The sequence below is a fragment of the Bison bison genome, unplaced genomic scaffold (assembly GCF_000754665.1).
Source record: "Bison bison bison isolate TAMUID 2011002044 unplaced genomic scaffold, Bison_UMD1.0 scf7180017864170, whole genome shotgun sequence".
Lineage (NCBI taxonomy): Eukaryota > Metazoa > Chordata > Mammalia > Artiodactyla > Bovidae > Bison > Bison bison.
The window spans coordinates 812,449-836,535 of NW_011494742.1; the positions used below are offsets into that span (position 1 = coordinate 812,449).

The following is a 24,087-nucleotide window of genomic DNA, read 5'->3' on the forward strand; positions in this document are numbered from 1 at the left end:
AAAGATACAGTATTAATTTATAGCTGCATAAATTAACTAGTACATTCTGTACTGCTGTAATAATTTTGTAGCCAGCTCCTGTTGGACTTCCAGATGGCTTTGAGGTAAAGAATCCATCTGCAACGCAGAAGACACAGGAGATGTGGGTTCAATCCCTGGGTGGGGAAGATTCCCTGGAGGAGGAAATGGCAACCCACCTTAGTATTCTTGCCTGGAAAAATCCCATGGACAGAAGAGCCTAGAGGGCTACAGTCCATGGGGTCGCAAAGAGTTAGGCATGACTGAGCATGCACGCACGCGCCTGTTGCTCTCAGGGTGCGCTCAAGTGAGTATCCACCTGACACGCAGTGTGACGCTGATCATCTCCCAAGTGAGCAGTTGTTTCTCCAGTAAATGGTGCATCACAGTAAAAAGTGACCAGTTCTCGAATCGTTTTCATTGTGTTTAGTGCAGTATTTGTAAGCCTTAAATAACACCAGGGGACCTCTAATGATTTTGAAAGTGCTCCCAAGAAGCAGAGAAAAGTCATTGCGTTACAAGAAAAAGTTGAATTGCTTGATATGTACCATGGATTGAGGTCTGCAGCTGCATTGCCTGTCATTTCAAGATAAATGAATCGGGTGTAGGGACCATTGTAAAAAGAAAGAAAAGGAAATTCATGAAGCTGTCACTGCAGCTCTACCAGCAGGTGCTGAAACATTGCACTTTTTGTGAAACGCCTTTTTATCTCATTGAAAGTACAGCTTTTATTTGAGCACAGGATGGCTCTAAGAAAGACATACATATAGGTCCTAATGTGATTAGGGAAAAGTCAAAGTTGTTATATGACAACTTAAAGCAAAAGGAAGGTGAAGCCGCTAAAGCTGGAGAATTCAGTTCCAGCAGAAGATGGTTTGATAATTTTAGAAAGTAGTTTGGCTTTAAAACGTCAAGATAACAGGAGAAGCAGCTTCTGTCGACTGAGGCAGCAGACGAGTTCCCAGATGCCATTACAAATATCATTGAGGAGAAAGGATCTCTGCCTGAACAGGTTTTTAATGCAGTTGAAATGCCCTATTCTGGAAAAAAAATGCTACAAAGGACATTTGTTAGCAAGGAAGGAAGGGAAACAGGCATCAGGATTGAAGGCAGGAAGGGATATGGTAATTCTGCTGTTTTGTGTAAATGCAATTGGGATTACCGTCAAGACTGCCCTTATCTGTAAACCTGTTGACCCCCGAGCCTTGAAGGGAAAAGATAAACACTAGCTCCCAGTCTTTTGGTTGTACAAGAAGGCCTGGGTAGAGAGAACCCTTTTTCTTGATTAGTTCCTTCAAACTTTGTCTGCCTTGACAGTAAAGGACTCCTTTTTGAACTTTTTTTGATGCTGAACATACAGAACCTCATGAGTTCAACACTGAAGGCATAGTAGTGATCTGTTTGCCCTCAAACATACCATCTCTAATTCAGTTTGTATATTAGGAGGTCATAAGGACCTTTAAGGCTCATTATACATAGTACTTTATGGAAATAGTTGTCAACGCTATGGAAGAGAACCCTAGTAGAAAGAAAATCATGAAAATCTGGAAGGATTATGCCATTTAAGATGCCATTGTTGTTATAGAAACAAGCATGAAAAGGAACTTCCTTGATGTTTCACTGGCTAAGACTTTGTGCTCCCAATGCAGGGGGCCCAGGTTCGATTCCTATTCAGGGAAACAGATCCCACATGCTGCAACTAAGAGTTCACATGTTACAGCTAAAGATCCCACATGCCTCAACTGATAACCTAGCGCAGCCAAATAAACAAACATTAAAAAAGAAAGGAAAAAAACCCTGAAAGCCATCAGCCCAAAACAATAAATTCCTGTTGGAGAAAAGTGTGTTCAGAGGTTGTGCATGACTTCATGATTTATGACAGAGACAGTCAAGGAAATCATGAAAGGGATTGTGGATATGGCAAAGAAGGTGGGGCTGGGGGTGGGGGAAGGGTTTCAAGAAATGGATCTTGCAGAAATTCAAGAGCTAATAGACACCATTCCAGAAGAGTTAACAGAAGATGACTTGACTGACATGGGTGCTTCTGAGCCAGTACCGGATGATGAGGAAGAAGCAGTGCCAGAAAACAGTTAACAGTGGACAGTTTGGCAGAAGGTTCCGATCTCTGAAGACTGATCATGACCTCTTACACACGAACCCTTCTATGAATCAGGCTCTGAATTAAAGCAAATGGGGAAGGAGGACTGATACTATATAGAAATATTTTGGAAGAAATGAAAAAGCAAAGAAGTCAGAAATTTTAGTGTATTTCTCTAAAGTTACGCTGAGTGTGCCTGCCTCTCCTCTTCCCCTTCCACCTGCTCTACTTCCTCTGCCTCTGCCACCCCTGAGACAGCAAGACCGACCCCTCCTTTTCCTCCTCCTCAGCCTGCTCAGTGTGACGATAATGAAGATAAAGACTTTTATGATGATCCACTTCCACTTAATGAACAGTAAATAGTCGTAATGCTCTACACTGATAAACTTACCTGTTGGGCATGTGTGTGTCTTTGTGTGAAAATCTGACAACTGTATGGCAGGAACTGTATGAGACGTTTTCATTCATCATCCTCATCAGCTAAGTATTCATCATGTAGTATGCGCCGTGCAAGACTAGTGTTAAAATGAATAACCTCTCCTTGCATAGGCATGAGGTGAGTGACATTTAATATAAGATTAGTAATGTGTTAGTTTTCTTACTGTTGTATACCTTTGCTTTCAAAGAATTACACTACTGTACATTATGCTTCTCTCTCATAATTGGAGAAATGGTGTATCTACCTGTTATCACAGATAAGTGGTTCTTAATGTAACGTTTACAGTACTGTATTATGAATATGACTGTCATACTCTCTGTGATTAAATTTTTTATAACAAATCATTCATTAGTATACAGGCTAGATAATTTTGAAACTGTCATATTGATTATACTAGGCTACCATAAAACAGTCATATTGCTGCTTCTTTATTATTAATGCATGAATTGTTATTATACCTGTTAAGTCAATGTGAATTTTCACACTGTCTTTTCATTTTTGTTTGGTGTTAATAGGTGTAGCATCTACAGGATTTTATAGCATATAAGGCAGTATTGATGTAGGTGCTGACAGATGGTTCGCCTTGTAAACAGATGATGTAAGCTTACAGTATCAGTGTAAATGTATTTTCTCTTCCTAATGATTTTCATAACATTTTCTTTAACTTACTTTATGATAAGAATATAGTATATAATACATACAGCATAAAATAAGTGTTAATTGACTGTTCATGTTGTTGGTAAGGCTTCTGGTCAGCAGTAAGCTATTAATAGTTAAGTTTTGGGGGCAGTCAAAAGTTATACGTCAATTTTTAAGTGCATGGGAGCATTAATACCCATACCCCTGTGGGTTTAAGGCTAGTCTATATATGGCAAAAGTATATGGAATCATGGTAAAAAATAGCTGCTTAGGGAGGAAAAGAATTAAGGATGAGTATGAATTAAGATTCTTAGTTGCACATGGTGAGAATCCAGTACATACCCGTTTCCAGGAAGGACTGTATTGGCTCCTGTGATTAGGAAACAAGGCTCATGATAACATCAGGTCATTCATTCTGAAGTGGTGGTTCTCAACTTGTGGAGTTTTGACCCTCAGGGGACACTTGATGTTGTCTAGAGATGAGTGTGGCTCAGCGGTAAAGAATCTGCCTGCAGTGCAGGAGCTGTGCCTTCCATCCCTGGGTTGGGAAGATCCCCTGGAGGAGGAAACCCATTCCAATATTCTTGCCTGGGAAATCCCATGGTTGGGGGAGCCTGGAGGGCTACAGTCCATGGGATTGCAAGGAGCGGACACAGCTTAGTGACTAAACAACAAGAGATCATTTTTGTTGTCACAGCCTGGTTGGGAGTGGAGCAGGTAGGGCAGGTGGTTGGGAGAAGGGGATTTAGGGGACGATTGAGGAAAGCTGCTACCGATACCTGGTGGATAGAGGCCAGAGGTGGTATTAAACATTCCACAGTGCACAGGAGAGCCCTTCCCGGTAACTAGCCGTCCCGACATGGCAGTAGTTGCAAAGCTGAGAGGCGGCGGGTTAGTGCTTCTCTGTGTGTGTCTGCCCTCCCAGGTCCCTTGGCCCTGCTTCTGTCTCTTTCAGGCCTTCTCTTGCAGGTGTACTTTCTCTAGGGGAGTGAAACTACATGGCCACAGAGAGAACTAGGCAAAGGCAAATGTTTTTCTTTATCATTATTCCTTATAACGATTCCCGATTGGTCTGACTCATTTGCTCTCCCTGTGCCTGTTGCTGTGTCCGTGGGTTTGCCCAGTCCTGGGAGGATGGTGTACAGGGATCCTGTATTGAAAGTCCCTCCCTCCCACAACTCTGGTGTGGAGCAAGGACAGTTCCCCTGACGAGAGGTGGTGTTACTAGAAGTGAGACAGGCTACTTGGCGAACAGAAACAACAGGTGGCCCACAGATACGACTTTGTGGAAGAGGTGGGTTTCTAATTGAGCTTTGGAGTGCCTGTAGGCCAGTGGAGAGAACCTGGCTTTTTCAGTATCCGTGGGGGTGATAGGAGGGGCTGGACAAGGCCAGGCTGGGGAGGAGCGTGGCAGGAGGGAGCTGGGAGGAGGCCATCTGGCTGGGGCCTTTGGAAGAGTGAGGAAGGCGGAGGTGAGGCCCGATGAGGAGGCCTGATGGCAGGGGCAGGCGGTGTGTCTAGAGGCACGAGGGGGACACTACAGTTTTCCCATTGGGTGTCATTTCAACAGCGTGTCACAGACTTGCGGGGATGAGACTTAACCGAGAGCTTATTAAGTATGGAATCCCAGCTCCTCCCCCAGATATTCTGCCTTAGAAAGAATGCATTAGGAACTTGGGACCTGTTTTTTGTGAAACCAGCATTCTAGGCGCCGGGCAGGTCTGAGGCCACTCGTGTTCTGGTTAGCACGTGGCTTTCAGGGTGCTCATGTGCGAGGCGTATCCTCACCCCATCACTCTCATGTGGACAGGTGAGTTCCTTCACTGTCAGAGCCTCCATTCTTTATTTGTTTGATGAGATAATATTCTTTCTCAAACAGGCTGAGTGTAAGGATTAAGTGATACACTGGAGGTTTGATGCCTGCTTGGAAAAATTTTAATAAATTGCCTTTAGGTTTTTGTGATTTGGGGAGTTTAAAATTAGATTGAATGGTCTATTCTGCCGCCCTCCCTCCCAATGCTGAGTTTTGAGTGAAGGTGAATCCTAGGCTCCGTTTCCAGTGCTCACACCTCTGTATCTCTGCCCTCGAATGCTCACACGAGCTCTGCTCTCCAAACTCTTACAGGGCTGCATTGTGCCGGGCCTGTCACAGCTTTTCTTTTCCACTCGAGTGGAGTTTGGCCTGCATCGTGCCAGCTGTGAAGTGGGACGCTCCCTCACTCAGCAGTAACCTCTGCACTGCCACCATCTGCACGCAGGCCGGGCATTGCAGACACACAGGAAGTTATCACATCCTCAGGGTGCAGTTCCCAGTTCTAAGAGCCATGAAGGGAAACAGTGGTGCTGTGGGAGAGGTTAATGGGTCAGACATGTTTTAGGTGCAGGGAGGGGGTCAGGAAGTCTCCTCTGAGGAGGGGACATTGCAGATGAGAGGTGAGGGCCGCGTAGGACTTTGTCAGGTAAGGTGTGGGGGAAGTGTTTCAGATAGAAAACCCAGCAGAGGCAAAGGCCCTAGGTGAGGATGCAACCTGGCGCACCCAGGAAACGGGTCTGTAACTGAATTATGATACCTGCACACACATACATCCCCCACCCCCGCTGCCCAGTGGCCGATACGCCACCTTGTGTGAAATTGACACCCAGTGAAAGATTGCAGGGTGATTCTGCAGACATCTCTGCTTTTGTCAGTGGGAGTGGGAAGGGGGATGGAGTGGTGCTTTGGGTGTTTTCCCTCTAATGCTCTTTAACTTGCATAGGTTTATGTGTCCTAGACCTGTTCACTGCACGCTTATAGGTGGGTAGATTTAACCCATGTCAAACTGGAAAACTTGATTCTTCTGAAATTCCTGAAGGTTTTTATCAGAATCCCTGAATAGAGCTTTAGTCTAAAGATGGGACCATGTCAGTGTTTTCCGGTTTCTCATCAGTAGTTAGCCACTGGAGATTCTGTTGGCTTCCGAACCGGAGGTAACGAGTTGCCCTGTGTGCTCCGCAGGTTTCTGTCGCACCTCCTCCTGTTCCTGCACTTGGACAGCGGTGTCCCCCAGGGTGTCACGCAGCAGGTCACCCACAAGGTGGCGCAGCACCTGACAGGGGCCAGCCACGGGGACAATGTGAAGCTTCTCAACAGCATGATTCAGGTCAGGGTCCCACCAGCCCCTAAATGTACCCTCGCCTGCCTTCCTAATCAGATGCTCCTGGTGCTAGCACGTCTGTGTGTTTCGGTCATTTCAGAACCCTTGGCACAGTGCTTTTGGCCAAGGAAGGCAGCAGATCTGGGTTTTGTAGTGGAGCTAGATGTTATTGTATTTGTGTTTTAAGGGTGGGAGGCTGGTTATTATTTTTGTCATCACCTGAGTCCTTTCTCCATAGGCCCACATTTCTGTAAGCACTCAGCCCAATGAGGTGGGCCCGGTAGCTGTATTGGAGTTCTGGGTTCAGGCTCTCATAAGCCAACATCTTTGGTACCGGGAACAACCCATCCTCTTCCTCATGGACCATTTGTGTAAAACAGCTTTTCAGTTGAGGCAAGAAGACTGTGTGCAGAAATTGCTCTACCAGCAACATAAGGTAAAGCTGTTGTGGAATTTATCTTTGTCATCAGCTAGAAAGTAACCTTCTAAGGAGGCTCCCCACATGTATCCTTCTCAGTGCTGCTCTGTGCCCACTGCCTTTTTAAAGCCCTGCCTTAATGGTGTCTTATCCAGAAACCATGGTCTGCTAGCATGGATCCTTATAAAGCCAAAGAAGGACACCCTAGGAGGAGCCCTGCTCATTCATTACATTTGCCTATGATGTGGGATTATCACTGCTGGTAGACTAATTACTGAACTCTGTATCTTACCTGAATTGTCCACTGGCATAAGATAATTGCTGTACTCTTGAAAAGCTCGTTGGTTCTGTTTTTTAAAAGCCGCCTCTCTTTGCTCCATATGCTCTCCCTGGTGTAGAATGCCTTGGGCTACCACTGTGACCGGAGTCTGCTCTCCTCTTTGGTGAGCTGGATCCTGGCAGGCAACATCACTCCTTCCTTTGTGGAGGGCTTGGCCACGCCCACTCAGGTAGGCAACCTGCTGTGGATCACTTGTTATCTCTGTATACTCTAGTATTGTTATTATCCTTACCTACATTACTAACAGCCTAAAATATCTAACATCTATTCAGCACTTACTACACATAAGAATGCTTTTCATTTAATCCTCACAGTAGCCCTCTGTTGAGGTTGTTCTGTTGCTATTCCTGTTTCACAGGGGCATTAACTGAGGTTTATCAGAGTCAAGTGGCTGGCTTAGGATCAGATAGCTTGTTATCAAAACTCCAGCTGCCTGACTGCAGAGCTTGCCCAGCAGCAGGACAGAAGGGTTAAGATGCTGGAGCCAGACTGCCCGGGACTCAGCCTCGGTTGTGCCATTTGCTAGCCCTGTGCCTTGGAAACTGGCTTACTGTTTGTCCTCAGAGTCCTCAACAGTCAAATGATGTCATGTTGTTACTAGGTGTTGGTTGTTTTTATTGTTATCATCATTTAATTCACCACATTGTTTTTATCATTATTACCACCTCTTGGACTCTGTGTGTCCGATTCTGTCTTTGTTTTATCACTTAACTCAGTAGGAGCATTCTTCAACTTCCTGTCACAGTCTTACTCCTGCTCTTCCTCATACCTCTTGGGATCCAGCTGAGGCAAACTCCATGTTGCTATCTGCATATATCTCTGGCATTTCCATCTTTTGCTGAGCTGATTGTCTTATCAGACATGCCTTCCTCTCTGCCTCCTTGTCTGATACATTTATCTTCTCTGATCCCACCTCCCTTCTCTAGTTTCCCATAGCGCATGACCTCTGATTCAACACTCACACTTGTCACTTTACATTTTGGTTACTTACATATTAGTCTTGTCTCCCCTGGTGAATGGAAAACATCTTAAGGGCAATTACTAAAATAGCTTTTCCAAAGGAATTTAATGTTTTTCAATAGCCTATTTTATATAAATTTATATCTGTTGTACAAGTAGAAATAGAATTAAAGACTTTCTATTTTAGGGTCCTGTAGTGTAGACTGTTAATTCTAGAAACTATAAATGTGTTGATTGAAATCTGTGATAGCAAAGGTGTTAGTCTGTGGAGTATTGGGGTGTGTGTTCCTGTCTGAACTGGAGCTCGTTCCCCTCATGTTTGCCTGGTATCCTTGCAGGTCTGGTTTGCATGGACAGTCCTGAACATGGAATCCATCTTTGAAGAGGACTCCCAACTCCGAAGAGTTGTTGAAGGGGAATTGGTTATAAACTCTGCATTTACCCCCGACCAAGCTCTGAAGGTGCAAATAACAGTTCTGCATTTGAGGGGTAGAAGGTGGTTCACGCTTTGATGCTCATGGGTTCACCTGTAGCTTTTGGACTTCTGTGTTTTCTTTTGTTGGGAATGTTTGGGAAGCACAATAACTGTTTAATGCTCAACATGGTGAATTGAAGTGTATATTTCCTTCCTGAGGTTTATGTAACATCAAGAGTCACAACTTTTATAATTTGAGGCTGTGTCCACTGCATGTATGAATGGGATTGCCTTTGTTTTAGAGCATCAGAATCCCCTAGAGAGCTTGTTAAGAATCTGATTCCTGGACCCCAACTTCTGACATTCTGAATCTGGAGTGGGACAAGGAATTTATTTTTAGAAACTCCCTAGCTGATCCTTAGGCTCGCTTAAGTGTGAGAAAAACTGGAATGAGTCTTTAGAATTAAAGACCTTCTATTTTAGGGTCCTGTAGTGTAGACTGTGCTTTTGGATTTCAGAGCCTGTCAAGGTATTTCTCATTCTTGAACATCCATTTAAAATCTAAGTTTTCAAGACGTTGATAAAGTTTGTAAAATTTACTTTAGCTTTCATATTATTCTCGCACTATAGTGTTTTACATAGAAAGGAATGGAAAGGCATGGAAATGAGATTAGACTCAGTGATGCTTAGGACTCAGTCCAGTTCTGGGGTTTGTGAAATTTTAACAGAAAAAAGGCTGCCCCTTTTTTCTGTTAAATGTTTAAGTGTTAGCTAGAGGGTTGGAAAAGTAAGGTTTATATGACTTTTCTTTTTTTCCGTATCGAATCGAAAACACAATGGTTAGCATTTTATTTGAGTCACTTAGGAAGAGCAGACCGTTTGCAGATGTGATCATTACATGGTTGCTCAAAGCCCGTCTCTTTTGTAGAAAGCCCAGGCTCAGCTGAAGCTCCCCATCGTCCCGTCCCTCCAGAGGCTGCTGATCTATCGCTGGGCCCAGCAGGCTCTCCTCACGCCTTCTGACCATCCTCTTCTGCCTCTCATTTGGCAGAAGTTCTTCCTCCTGTATCTCCACCGCCCAGGACCGCAGTATGGGTATGGTATCCAGTGTGGTAGGGAATCGGTTCCTGCCTTTGCCCTGCTCTGCTGCTCTGTGTTCTCACACTGTGACACAGGAATGAGAGTCATTCCCTGGCTCAGAGCCTCCCTCCTTTCCTGTTTCACATTTGTTAGACTGGACCTTTTCTGAGTTCAGGGTATCTTGGGGCAGCTCTCGCTTCATCATCCCCCATACCCAGTTTGGTGAAGACAACACCCTGAAACTGTTCGGAGTTTATCAGAGAGCCTCTGGAGTCCCACACTGAGGCTGCTTGTGTGGCCATGGTGGGGCTTGTTCGAAGGGACCTATGTTGCTAGTATGTGTGTGCTAAGTCGCTTCAGTCATGCCCAACTCTTTGCGACCCCATGGACTGTACCCTCCCAGGCTCCTCTGTCCATAGGATTCTCCAGACAAGAACACTGGAGTAAGTTGCCATGCCCTTCTCCAGGGGATCTTCCCGACCCAGGGATCAAATCCACGGCTCTTGCATCTCCTGCATTGGGAGGCAGGTTCTTTACCACTCATGCCCCCACAGTAATGCAGGTATGGACAAAGGCCAGGACTTGCCTGGGGTGACCATTGCTGTCTGGCTCCAGCTCAGTGTTTCTGCTTCACTCGCATTCCCTTAACTCACCCTCTTTGAAACATACAGATGGTGATTCTTCATCACTTCTGTTCTCAACTGATTGCAAGTTCAAGAAGAGGTTCTGTCTTTAATCACTTTTGTACCTCTAAGTGGTGACAGTATCTTGAATTTGCATAGGATTTCATTCTTTTAAAAACTGCTTTTGTATGCATTGTATTGGTGGAGCCTCATTATAACCATTGAGGTAAAAATGATATGTATTAATAAAATGGGTTGTTAATGGACTGTAATGTGTCACATAGAGCATCTTGTGTTGATCCTAGTGTGCTCTTTGCTTGCGTTTTTTAAGGTTACCTATAGATGGTTGTATTGGAAGGAGGTTTTTTCAAAGCCCTGCACATATCAGTTTGTTGAAAGAAATGAAGAGGCGCCTGACAGAGGTGGCCGACTTCCACCACGCTGCAAGCAAGGCCCTCCGCGTTCCAGCAGAGGGCAGTGAAGGGCCGCCAGCGAGCCAGGCTGGCGCCCTTGCTTACCTGACTTCACCAGAACTGCACACAGAGCTTGTGAGGTGAGGCATGGCTGTTTAACCATTTGTGTTGTTGTTTGTAGCACAGGTACTTGGATACTTGTGCTGGATTGTTGATTTGTGTTACAACTGCTCTTAACCTGTTAGACTGACTACAGAAGGTGGTTTTGACTATAGGTTTGTATCTTGTAATGTTTCTCTCTCGTGTTTCTTATGAGAAGTGAATCAGCAATTTGGGTGTACCTCTGTGAAGTGCCTGGAGTCTGAGTGAACACGTCTAAACTGGAGGGCTGGTGACCTCTTTTCTTTCTTTATTTAGTAACAGAAGCAAACCGAAACAAGTGATCATAGCAAGTTAACTACTAGTGTAGTCTGCTAGGATAGTTCTCTAAAAGAAATAAATGCCCCAGGCAGAGTCCTTTAAATGGGGTTCATAGACCCTCTAGGGGATTCTGGGATCGACCTGGGGTGCAGTAGATTCATAATCTTCCAAAACTGCTTCTGAAAAATAGACTCAGTGTTTGCACACACTGTAAAGGGTTAAGAACTCAGAGGTGAGTCTGTCCCCTTCACACTGTTCTTCTACCTTTCATTTGTAAGCTTGATGTAAACCAGATATTAATCTTATAAATATGACTTAATAAAAATAACTCTTAATAATGACCTCAATGCAAAATGAATACAAAAGTCTCAGTGAGGAAACTCAGAGTTTCAGCCCAGTTTTCAGATTTTAGGCTTGATTGACCTCAAAGCCTTAGGGCTTCTCTCTGCCTCTAGAATAACTTCTCCCTGCCTCTTTCGCGCTTGAAAGAAAATTTCTTTTTGCTGGGTTTAACCAGTGGGAAGGCTTTATCTTTGAACATTTAGATCAGCTAAGAAAGTCTTTAATGTCCCCTTTTGCCTGCTGGCATGTTGTGAAGTAGGTATATAGCCCAGGCAGAAGCTGAATGAGAGCTCTGTCCCAGCCTTTCCCGTTTAAGAACCTCAAAGCCGTGTCCCTGCGTCTCTTCCTAGAGGCTGCTGTCGGGGTGAAGGTGGTATTTTTCCACTTTGTTGCGTAAAGCGCAGCCGCACTACCTTCTGGTCTCCACCTGGTACTTGGTGTGTAATATGTGTGCTGTAGACAACTCTGGTACCTGTTGCTGCAAACAGCTGCTTAAAATACCAGTGGTCTGAACTAAATGGACTGTGTTCCTTATAAAACCAAAAAATAAAAACAAAGGGAGCATCATTAAATTAAAAAAAAAATTTACTGGAAAATTGAGAATTTTTTTTTCTTTTTCCTGTTTTTAGCTCTTTTCTTATTTCTTCATGGGAACAGGATGCAAACATGCTGTGGGCTCTATTTGTGATTCCTTGAGGCAGGAAATTGTCATTTAGCCTAAAGCTGGCAGAGTCTTCCGAAGCATATGTTTTAAAATGGCTTTTAATGTTTTCTCTGAAAGATGGCAAATGTGTTTATTTGAATGTGATTTACACTTTTCCAAGCACCAACACTCACTGTGACTGGATTGCCTAGGAGAGAAAAACTCCAAATTCAGATCCTTGATCTGTGTTAAAGTCACCTTCTCCGGTTATTTTTTCTGTGTACTATATTTAACCCTCTTTTGTAATAGAGTTCACAGAGCCCTTTCTTCATACTTTTTGTATTAGCAATTATTATTGCATCATATTTAAATGATTTGTGACCTGTCTTTCTCCCTTGCTGGCCTTGGGAATGGAAACATTTTCTGTGTTATGTGCTTCTAAACTTTTATCTTTTAGTGCTGGTGTTCCTAGAGATGTAAGAGACTTAATTTGCTTTCACATCTTTTTGTATTTTATATGATGATTATTATTTTTTTTCTTTTAGGCTCTTCAATGTGTATATATTATGGCTAGAAGATGAAAATTTTCAGAAAGGAGATACCTATATCCCTTCTCTGCCAAAGCACTATGACATTCACCGGCTAGCAAAAGTGATGCAGAATCAGCAGGTGACACTATAGCAGTGTCTTTTTTAGCGTATCTAATTGTAATTTGAATTGGTCACTTTTATAACTTAATGGTAAAACCACTTATTGATATGGAAATGGGCTCATTGGGATGGTCATTTTTTTTGGTGGTTTTCTCAGTATGTAAATGAGTCTTTTAAAAAATTTATTCACTTATTTGTTAATTTTTGGTTGCGCTGGGTCTCTGTTTCTCCTTGCAGTCTTTTTCCAGTTGTGGTGAGCAGGGGCTACTCTCTAGCTGTGGCGTACAGGCTTCTCATTGCAGTGGCTACCCTTGTGGAGCATGGGATCTAGGTTCATGGGCTGCAGTGGTTGCGTCTCTGCAGCTCTTGAGCTTAGTTGCTCCACAGTATGTGGAATCTTCTTGGACTCGGGATCTAACCCATGTCTCCTGCATTGGCAGGCAGGCTCCTATCCGCTGTACCTAAGTGAAAGTCTGTAAATGATTTTTTTGAAGGCAATTTGTTGCCAGAATCTCGGCTCTCTGTGCACCAATGCCAAACAGAAATACAGAGACAGAGTTACGGAGGAGAAAGAAAGAGTGGCTTTATTACTTTGCCAGGCAAAGGGGGAACACAGTAGGTTATGGCCTCAAGAACTATGCCCTCCTGTCTGGTGAGTAAGGAGAGGTTCTGTAGTCAGGCAGGGGTATATGATAAGGATGAAGGCAGTAACAGTCTTGGATTTCTCTTCCGCAGTTTCAAAAGGGCAGGATTGCTGACAAGATAGAGTGTATGCAAGGTCTTAGATGATGCTGTTAATGTGCCGCACTCAATGCGTCAGCAAACTTGGAAAACCCAGCAATGTCACAGGGCTGGAAAAGATTAGTTTTCATTCCAATCCCAAAGAAGGGAAATGCCAAAGAATGTTCAAACTACCATACAGTTGCACTCATTTCACATGCTAGCAAAGTGATGTTCAAAATCCTTCAAGCTAGACTTAAACAGTACGTGAACTCAGAAATTCCAGATGTACAAGCTGGATTCAGAAAAGGTAGAGATCAGATTGCTGATATTCATTGGATCATGGAGAAAGCAAAGGAGTCCAGAAAAACATCTATTTCTTCATTGACTATGCTAAAGCCTTTGTGTGGATTACAGCAAACTGTGGAAAATTCTTAAAGAGATGGAAAGAGAAACTTGTATGCAGGTCAAGAAGCAACAGTTAGAAGCAGACATGGAACAATGGACTGGTTCAAAATTGGGAAAGGAGTACATCAAGGCTGTATATTGTCACCCTGCTAATTTAACTTATATACAGAGTACATCATGTGAAATGCTGGGCTGGGTGAATCACAAGCTGGAGTCAAGATTCCTGGGAGAAATATCAACAACTTCAGATATTAAACCTTAGATACTAAAGAGTCCCCTGATAAGGGTGAAAGAGGAGAGTAAAAAAGCTGTCTTAAAACTCAAGATTCAAAAAACTAAGATCATGGCATCCAGTCCCATCGCTTCATGGCAAATAGATGGGGAAAAAGTAGAAACAGTGACAGATTTTATTTTCCTGGACTCCAAAATCACTGTGGACGGTGACTGCAGCCATGAAATTAAAAGATGCTTGCTCCTTCGAAGAAAAGCTGTAACAAACCTGCTGCTGCTGCTGCTAAGTCACTTCAGTCATGTCCGACACTGTGTGACCCCGGAGACGGCAGCCCACCGGGCTCCCCCGTCCCTGGGATTCTCCAGGCAAGAATGCTGGACAAACCTAGACAGCGTATTAAACCTAGACAGCGTATTAAAAAGCAGAGATGCCACTTTGCTGACAGAAGTCCGTATAGACAAAGCTCTGGTTTTTCCAGTAGTCATGTATGCCAAAGAAGTGATGTTTTTGAATTGTGGTGCTAGACAAGACTTGAGAGTCCCTTGGACAGCAAGGATATGAAATCAGTCAATCCTAAAGGAAATCAACCCTGAATATTTATTGGAAGGACTGATGCTGAAGCTGAAGCTCCAATACTGTGGCCACCTGATGTGAAGAGCTGGCTCATTGGGAAAGATTGAGGGCAGGAGGAGAAGGGAGAGACAGAGAATGAGATGGTTGGATGGCATCACCAACTCAATAAACATGAATTTGAGCAAACTTTGGAAGATAGTGAAGGACAAGGAAGCCTGGAGTCCTGCAGTCCATGGGATTGCAAAAAGTGAGACATGACTTAGTGACTGAACAACAAAGGTCTTAGGTAGTCCAGTTTCCTAATCTTGATCAGCTTCCCTGGTCCCTTTAATCTTATTCCAGGTGGCTTTCTGGCTGCTCCTCCTCTGATTAATAACTGTTCTGTCCTTTGGAACTCAAGAAGGTCATGGTGACTGGATTCTTTTAAGAAATGGGGGACAAAAAGGCGTCCATGCCCGGGAGACCCACAGGGCTCTGCTTGGCATCAATTCTCCATTTTCTCTGATACTCCTTGATCCAGAGGAGCATAGAATCCCTACCATGGCATTGCTCTTTTTCACACTTTCAGCAGCACCAGGTCTCCTGCTTTGAAGGGATGCAAGGGAGTTTCCAGGCAAGGGGAGACCTGTGGAGGACAAATGTATGCATAGTTGTTAACAGTTGTCCAGTCTGTTGAACATACTGTTTAATTTTACCTGCTGTGTTAGAAACATTTCTCTTTTTATTCTTAGGAGCTAAGAGTGGTCTCCTGTATGTAATTTCATAATGGCTCCATCCTATCCTGGTTCTAGGGATCACCAGTATACAGAGAGCAATTTGCAAGATCCTGTCTCGTTTTAGATGAGTTTTCCAGCATAGCTTGGCAAAAGATTTCTTAATAATGTCCGTAAGGTTTTTGTCATCTCTGATGTTGCTTTTTCAAACACTGTGGTGGGAAAGGCCTCTATTCAACCTTGATCCAGATGTGACCCTCTCAAATCTTAGCCAAAATCTTGTGGAAGGGTTGGGGGGGTGGAATTATTAGATCCTGGTAGAATCTGACATAGCTCAGAAATTTCAAGTTTGCAACAATACAGGGATAAATGCCTCTGAAATCACATCCACAGTGGTCAGCTAGTTTTGCCATATTTACTCCATTTTAACTTTCAAATGCATTTCCCTCCTCAGTGTTAAAGTAGCTATCACTGTTAATGAATTTACTGCTTTTCTGGATATGGGAAAATGCAAGAATTTGGTTTCATAAACTCTTCTGAAGACATCTAAGTATCTAAAGGCCTATTCTGCCAGTTCTTCTCAGAGCACAGAGTACCTCATTTCTGATCTCCACTCTGAATTCCTTTCAGGGGGTGTTAAAGGTCAGTGGCTGCCATGGCATTGACTTAATCCTTGAAGAGGCAGATGGCAGTTTTCAATTGGCAGAACCCCTTCAAGTCATAAATTTGACCATGTTGTGAGGGCATTTCATGACCATTTTGCCCCATGGTGCTGGGAATGATATTCCCAAGTCTGGTGGAGATTTGGCCACTCAGTGTGCTGGACTAGGCCATAAAACAGTATCCAAGAAGTCTCTAGACCACTAACCCCCATGATCCAGGAAAATATCCCCTTTTATTGCTTTTTCCCATATCTAGAGTTCAACTATTACAATCATTGATCTCATATATGTGTGTGCTGTATCGCCTCAGTCATATATGATTCTTTGCAACCCTGTGGACTGTAACCCACCAGGTTCCTCTGTCCATGGGATTCTCCAGGCAAGAATATTGAAGTGGGTTGTCATGCCCTCTTCCAGGGGATCTTCTCAACCCAGGGATCAAACCTGTTTCTCTTATGTCTCCTGAATTAGCAGATGGGTTCTTTACCATGAGAGCCACCTGGGAAGCCCATATGGAATTATGCATCATTTTATCAGAGGCTAAGTCATATTTGGTAGTATAAGAAACAATTTTGTAAAACGGTCTATATACATCTATATATAAACAATATAGCTAAATTAATAAGGTCATAAGCAAGAATTTTAAGTCAAGAACTTCAATTAGATGTAGCCCCATATATCCTAGGTTATTTGACTTAGTCTATTCTGTACCAGTCCTTTTCTTTAAGGGAAATTTTATGTTGGCATTGTCCGTAAGACACCCAGCCCAGTTTCCTCTGTTGCTAGGCTGATTATCCTTAACATGACTTGATTGTTTCCAACATAGAGGAGCCTTTAAATTTAAACCACCATAGTTTGGTGTTAACTAAATCCATCCCTTAACTGTGAGAGGTTTAATTCCTTGGCTGAAATTCTGCCTGTTCTGTTGAGCTTGAGTAATGAAAATTCTCTGACCCTGGGTTTATGGCCAGGTCAGAGGAGGTGTTACTAATAGGCCAGGTGAGAGGATCCAGTCTGGTAATAACAGTAGTGGCCTGTACATGACTATAATCTTTTTTTTTTTTCTTTTTAATAAATTTCAAAAGAGTCAACCAGTTAGAGCCTTGGAGTAGAGAATCCATCTAGGTAGCCTGAGAGTACTAGACACAGGTCATTGGCCACAAACCCAACAATTGAATTGATTTTAGAAACTAGCATAGCATCATGCCTATCATGGCTATGATAGAAAAACATTTGATTCACATGCAAAAGTCCAAGAAGTCAGGAAAACATTACAAATGATTGTACAAGTCAGATTGGAGATCTTAGGAAAGCTGTCTACTTCTGATGTTGTCTTCTTCTCACCCTGGTGTGAGTGTAGTTTCTCCTCTGAGCAATATTTTAAGGGTGATTTTGAGGTCAGCTGTCCTCTCTTTAGGCCAGTGCATTGCAGGGGCCTTTTGTGAGTGGAAATTAATCCAGGAGTCAGTTCCCTTCAGATTCACTGTGCATGAGCTAGTTAAGAGTGGTTAGTAAGGGTCCTTCCATACAAGTTGGAAATTATCCTTTAAATTATGTATTTTTCAGTATGCATAATCCCCTGATTGTAGGTTGTGGGACATCTGATGTTCATCCAGAGATGGATTACTGAGGTAAGCTTCAGATACAAACTTAGAGTATCCTTTAATAATTCAATTAAACTTTACATTAATATAACATAATAGCAAGAAACTGTCTGGGAGGTGAGTCTTACATACCTCTGTTAACAAACTGCAATTTACCATTCATTGAAGCATCTTTTTCTTTCCAAAATTACCCTCGTTTCTACCAAATATAATTAAATTAAGACTAATTAATTTGCAAAATATGTCTGGTCTCAAAAACTTGATCTGGTGATTTATATAACTGATCATGTAGACATTTTGTCTTGTTAAAATTTTTATAAGGAGTCTCAGACTGACCTCTTAAAAGGTATCTCAGGGCTAAGAAAGTCATGCCAAGGATTTACCACAGATTTTGCCAGCCAGATCTAGGTGAATTCCTCCCTTTTCAAGATCCCCAAAATACCTTGAAATTTCTGTACCTGTTAGTGCAGTAGCCTTCCTAATTTATCTGATAAAGCTGCTGGGAACCGAAGAGTCTCCAGTCTCTGGAGAGAGCAGATACAGAGAAAAGATAAATATTTCAATTCTGCTTATAAAGGTATAATTTACCAAATTGCTGTAAGTCATATTTAGTTTGAAGGGAAATTTCTCCTTACAGCTGGAAAACTGATTCAAATTAGTAATTTTTCAGATAGAAATCATAAAAAGTATAACTGTTACTGAGTCCAAGCTCATTCTGCTTGCCACACGACAGGCCAGTGAATCTGAGAGAGATGTTGAGGCAAGAAATACAACTTTATTCAGAAAGCCAGCAGATGAAGAAGATAGCAGACTAATGTCTCAAAATAACCATCTTGTCAGGGTCCGGGTGCCTGGTTCTTTTATAGGACAGAGTGGGAGAGGAGTTGAGGACGTGAAGACCATTATCTTGCACATATCTCCTGGAATGGCCAGTCATATGTGTGTGTGTGTGTTAATCTCCTCAGGTAGAGGGGCAGGGTTCTCTGAGGCAGGTCATTATGTGTGGTTATAAAAACAAAGGTTAAAGTCAAAGAAAAAGATACATCTTGAAGTCAGAATTGGCTCTTCCCTACAACATAACCTAACAAAGGCTAACAAAGTTTTGCTAAGAGAATGCACTGGTCATAGCAAACACCCTCTGCCAACAACACAAGAGACAACTCTACACATGGACATCACCAGATGGTCAACACCGAAATCTGTTTGATTACATTCTTTGCATCCAAAGATGGAGAAGCTCTACACAGTCAGCAAAAACAAGACCTGGAGTTGACTGTGGCTCAGATCATGACCTTATTGCCAAATTCAGAGTTAAATTGAAGAAAGTAGAGAAAACCTCTAGACCATTTGGGTATGACCTAAATCAAATTCCTTATGATTATACAGTGGAAGTGACAAACAGATTCTAGGGATTAGAGCTGATAGATAGAGTGCCTGATGAACTGTGGATGGAGGTTTGCAACATTGTTCAGGAGGCAGTGATCAAGACCATCCCCAAGAAAAAGACATGCAAAGAGGCAAAATGAGAAAAGAAGAGAAAGTAAAGGCAAAGGAGAAAAGAAAAGATATACTCATCTGAATGCAGAGTTCCAGAGAAGAGCAAGGAGCGATAAGAAAGCCTTCCTCAGTGATCAATGCAAAGAAATAGAGGAAAACAATAGAATGGGAAAGACTATAGAGATCTTTCAAGAAAATTAGAGATACCAAGGAAACATTTCTTGCAAAGATGGGCACAATAAAGGACAGAAATGGTATGGACCTAACAGAAGCAGAAGATATTAAGAGGTGGCAAGGATACACAGGAGAACTATACAAAAAAGGTCTTAATGTCCCGGATAACCATGAGGGGGTGATCACTCACCTAGAGCCAGACATCCTGAAGTGTGAAGTCAAGTGGGCCTTAGGAAGCATTACTACAAACAAAGCTAATGTCTATAGCTCTAAATGTCTATATTAATCATATTAATCAAACCAGCAAGCTTGAGCCACCTCCAATAGCAGATACTAATGGTGGCTCAGAGGGTAAAGCGTCTGCCTACAGTGCGGGAGACCGGAGTTCGATCCCTGGGTGGGAAAGATCCCCTGGAGAAGGAAATGGCAACCCACTCCAGTATTCTTGCCTGGAGAGTCCCTTGGATGGAGAGCCTGGTAGGCTACAGTCCACGGGATCGCAGAGTCGGACATGACTGAGCAACTTCACTCACTCAATTCAGTACCGAGTATTTCTTGGATCATGGGTTCTAAAATTTATCTTGGCCAGTTTTCTGTGTATTTAGATTTAATTTGTAAGCACTTACTTTCAAGTAAGTTAAATATAGTTCATTTACAGGTTAGCTTTTACATAAATCTCAGTTTTTCTGCATGATTTTAAAAGGTTTTTTTCCCCCATTCCCTACTTATTTTTTTTCTCTCCTGAGGCCAGAGCACAGGGGAGAGAAATACCAATTCCTTTTCCTGGGGCCACAGTTGGAGCTCTCCCAGTTTTGTAAAAACACCCTGGGGTTGGGGAGGCTGCAGGATGGAGCAGAGTTCTGATCATCCGTAACAAGGCTAGTCCAAAAGGGAAAATCCCAGCCAACATTCTGCTGCAGGCAGGGCCTGAGGTAATAGGGAAGGGCTTCCTGGTATTATCCTATGTGAGCCCTGCTATTTACCAAGGAGGTCTCAGTTGGTCACTGTAAATAGTGACACATATGTATCAACAAACAATACCAAGTACTAATTTAATACTGATTTAATTAATACTAACTTAATTTAATATTAATTTAATATTTCCCAGTTTACATGAATCTGAAATCCATTTAAATTTCTCTTGTGCTTAGAATTGTTTGATTTTTAAGTATCTGCTTTTCTTTAAGCCAATTAAATATCCAGTTAATTTACAAATTAACCTCAGCAACAATATCCAAAGACAAAAACACATCTGAGACATACATATATTCACACAGACACAATGAGAGATCTCATAGCTTTGTTTTCTAAACTTAGTCATGAATCAGGTATCACAATAGAAAACTCACTAGTTTATAAATGACAGTTGGAGTAAGAAAAAATTTAAAAGGATTCTTTTTTTTTTTTTTTTAATTCAGTTTCAGGAATTAGAGGTGGTCTAGGTAAGTGTTCCTGAGAGCCATGGTCTCAAGGCACAGGGAAGAGAAAGAAACTCATGTTCTCCTAGTAGGACTTACTCCTTCAGGGTCAGAATTCTGGGGGTGGGGGGAAAGTACTTTAACAAACTAGCTTTCTCTAATTGCACATGCAGAAATAGCAAATTTTGCAATTTGAAAACAAATTTTAACCAGTTGTGTCCAAAGTCTAAAGGATATTGTGGGCACACGGTCAAAAAGTCACTTTTCTTTGTCTGTGGTCATACCTAAAATTTAGACCAGGTAGTGGTCAAATTTGCCCTGATAGGCTGCAGTCCATGGGGTCGCTAGGTGTCTGACACGACTGAGTGACTTCACTTTCATGCGTTAGAGAAGGAAATGGCAACCCACTCCAGTGTTCTTGCCTGGAGAATCCCAGGGACGGGGGAGCCTGGTGGGCTGCCGTCTATGGGGTCACACATTGGCTGATAAAATGTGTCATCAGGGATTGTCCCTCTGAGGAGATGGGGTCTTATTTTGATCAGTCCAGGCTTTTGGATTATAGGAGAAAGTCCTGGACATGTGGGAACCCTACTCCATTTTCTCATCCTGTGGTAATGAAGATCAAACTGTGAGAGACCTGTTTTTAGGCCATATTTCTTTGTCATTGGATCATAGATATAGGTCGACCAGTCATTTAAAATCTCCCAAGGAGCTCCCACCCAGGGTGGAACCTTAGAGGAAATGCTGTCCATTTTAGCTCCAGCAGTTAGTACCAGATGTCTGCATGCTCAAACTAAAGTAACCAAGCCAAACCAAAACCTCACCAGCTGGCAGTCACATTTTAAATAGAGCAAACTGCAAAGAGATGCCCAGAAATCAAAAACCAAATGGCACAGGTGCCCCAAAAAGATGGCAGAGAGATGCCCAGAAGTCAGAAGCTTGACATCAATCTTTCTTTCCTTTATATTTTATTTGTTTCATTTTTGGCTGTGTTGGGTCTTAGTTGCGGCACACAGAATCTCACTTGCATCATGCTGGATCTTTCCTTGTGGCTCATGAGCTTCTCTCTAGCTGTGACATGGGTGCTCCAGAGCATGTGGGCTTAGTAGTTGTGGCGCTCAGACTTAGTTGGCCCATGGCATGTGGAATCCTACTTCCCCACGTAGGCATTGAACCTGTATCCCCTGCGTTGGAAGGTGGATTCTTCCAATACAGTTCAGCCACTGCAGCACTAGGGAAGTCCCTGGGATATCCCCTTTTGAATATCCGGCCCTGCTCTGGCATCATGTGAAGGACTGAAGCTCATTCTTGGACCGTCTGCAGCCTCATAAACACAGCCTTTTTCTGACTATATTCTTCCTTGTTTTAAATTGTCAGCATCTGAACACTTTTAAGCAGTCATCTCTACTCCCATAAAAAGTTCAGTGTAAGGATTTGTTAAGACTTATGCATATAGAAAGTTAATAGCATGGAGAAAGTGAGGCGCTCACCCTTGAAGAGGCTGACTTGTAGCTGTCAGTTTTGGCTGCCCTTTTGGATGTGCTCAATTCTCGTCTTCACATGTTCTAATCTTTTCTCAAACAAAGAGGTCTGTTGTCTTTCCTAGGTCAAAACTTCTGATTTTTTTCTGAGCTTCTGTAGCTCTACGTGTATATGTTTGTGTGTGTGTGTGTGTAGAGATGTATCTCTCCTGTTCCAGTTTATTTTTTCTAGGGACTGAACTCTACTGGCCCTTGACCCCCAACCTTGGATAGGATTTAGGATCCCCTAAGACTTGAGAGACTTGATAGACTGTGTCTTTAAACCTAGCTGTTTCCACATTGTATGTACTATTTCATCTCCACTAGGTGTCTGACTTTCTTCTGTTTTCTTTCTTTCCTTCCTCTCTCTTCTTTCTTCTTTCCTTCTCTTACTTCCATGAGTATCTATTGGATACCTTTGAGGCGTCAGTCACCTATACCAAAAATATAAAAAGAAAAGTGATGCAGTCTCTGCCTTCAAGATTCTTACTGTCAAATGGGGGACTAAATAATTATTACATCTGGTGATAAAGACTGTGGGAGTGAAATGTGCAGGGTGCTGTTTCATATGCAAAGGTGGAGGAATGGTACCTGATTCAGACTGAGACTGGAGTGTGACCTTGAACTGAGCCCTAAAGGACAAATGGGAGTTTGTCAAGTTGAAAGGATAGCATGGTGATGTGGAGTGGCAGAAAGTTTTCAGCAGGAAGTCTTTGTTTGGAGAGATGTTGAAATAGCTGGAGTGGTTAAATAAGTGGATGAATTAAAAATATATAGAACAATTCATTAGTAGAATCAATAGGATTCTCTGGTTAGGATTGATATACTTGTAGGGTAGATAAGGTATACACGGACTTCCAAATATGTAGCTTGGGCAGCTAAAGATGATCTTTACAAAACTGGAAGAGAAAGTGCCTGAGGGGCTTCAAGGAGAACTCATATTCAGGAATTGGTGGGGACGGGATATAAAGTTGTCTGTAGTTCAGGAGTGGGGCAGTAGGAGACGTGGGTGTAATGGTAATAGAGTATTTGGATTAAGAAGAGAACTCAGCATGGAATTCTGAAAAGGAACATTTAAGACATGGAGAAACAAGGCTGAGATTGTAGGGCCAGAGAAATAGGAAAAATACTTAAGTGATCATGGTGTCCTGAAATCTTTTGAGTGCAGAATTAACCCATTGTTAATTCTCAGTATTCTTCTCTAATTGTCAGCCTCTATCAACAGTAAATGTTTAGCAGGGCTGTTGAAATTACTTTTTCTAAGTGTGGTATATAATCAAAAAGTTTTGAGATTCCTTAGACTGTTAGAGTGTCCATTTTATTTATTTATTTGACTGCATTACTTGGCTTCTGGCATCTTAGTTCCTCGACCGGGGAGTGAACCCAGGCCCTTGGCAGTGAAAGCATAAGTCCTCACCACTGGACTGCCATGCCAGGGAATTCTCCAGAATGCCCATTTTAAATGTGATTCATCCTAATGCTTGGAGAACCTGGAATGGACCACCTCATGTTGAAACTTATGGATTCACTTTAGAGTTAAATATATAGTTTTATATGTGAATATATGATTCATCCCTGAAAGTTAAAGTCTTATGGTTCCGTTTTAGGACCTGTGGATGGAGTATTTGAACATGGAGCGCGTCCATTACGAGTTTCAGGAAACTGTTGGTCTGTGGACACAGGCCAAGCTTGAGTCCCATTCTGCACCCTGCAGTTCATCAGTTCAGCTGGACTTCACTGATCCTTTGTTGGGTGAGTTGTATGAGTGAGTGCAGACCGTTTGAATGAGTGAAGCAATGGGTGAATGAATGAGTGAGTGTGAATCAGAGCCATTAAGTGTTAACATTCATATAGTGTATCCCTCAGTGAGAACTGCTATTTATTTTTTAGGAATTCATTGTTAACTTGTCTACTACTTAGGGTTAGGTTACGCT

The 24,087-nt window shown here is 42.6% G+C and overlaps 1 protein-coding gene across 1 annotated transcript in view; it reads left to right on the forward strand.

Annotated features, from left to right (window-relative positions):
- The window catches only part of EPG5 (ectopic P-granules autophagy protein 5 homolog (C. elegans)), a 133,103-nt gene that overhangs the window by 45,297 nt on the left and 63,719 nt on the right, over positions 1-24,087 (forward strand). The window contains exons 18-25 of the mRNA XM_010842036.1: positions 6,190-6,334; positions 6,567-6,764; positions 7,145-7,255; positions 8,385-8,507; positions 9,390-9,556; positions 10,496-10,717; positions 12,528-12,651; positions 23,761-23,905. Of these exons, the coding sequence (XP_010840338.1) occupies positions 6,190-6,334; positions 6,567-6,764; positions 7,145-7,255; positions 8,385-8,507; positions 9,390-9,556; positions 10,496-10,717; positions 12,528-12,651; positions 23,761-23,905 (1,235 nt within the window). The remainder of the gene's footprint in view (positions 1-6,189; positions 6,335-6,566; positions 6,765-7,144; positions 7,256-8,384; positions 8,508-9,389; positions 9,557-10,495; positions 10,718-12,527; positions 12,652-23,760; positions 23,906-24,087) is intronic.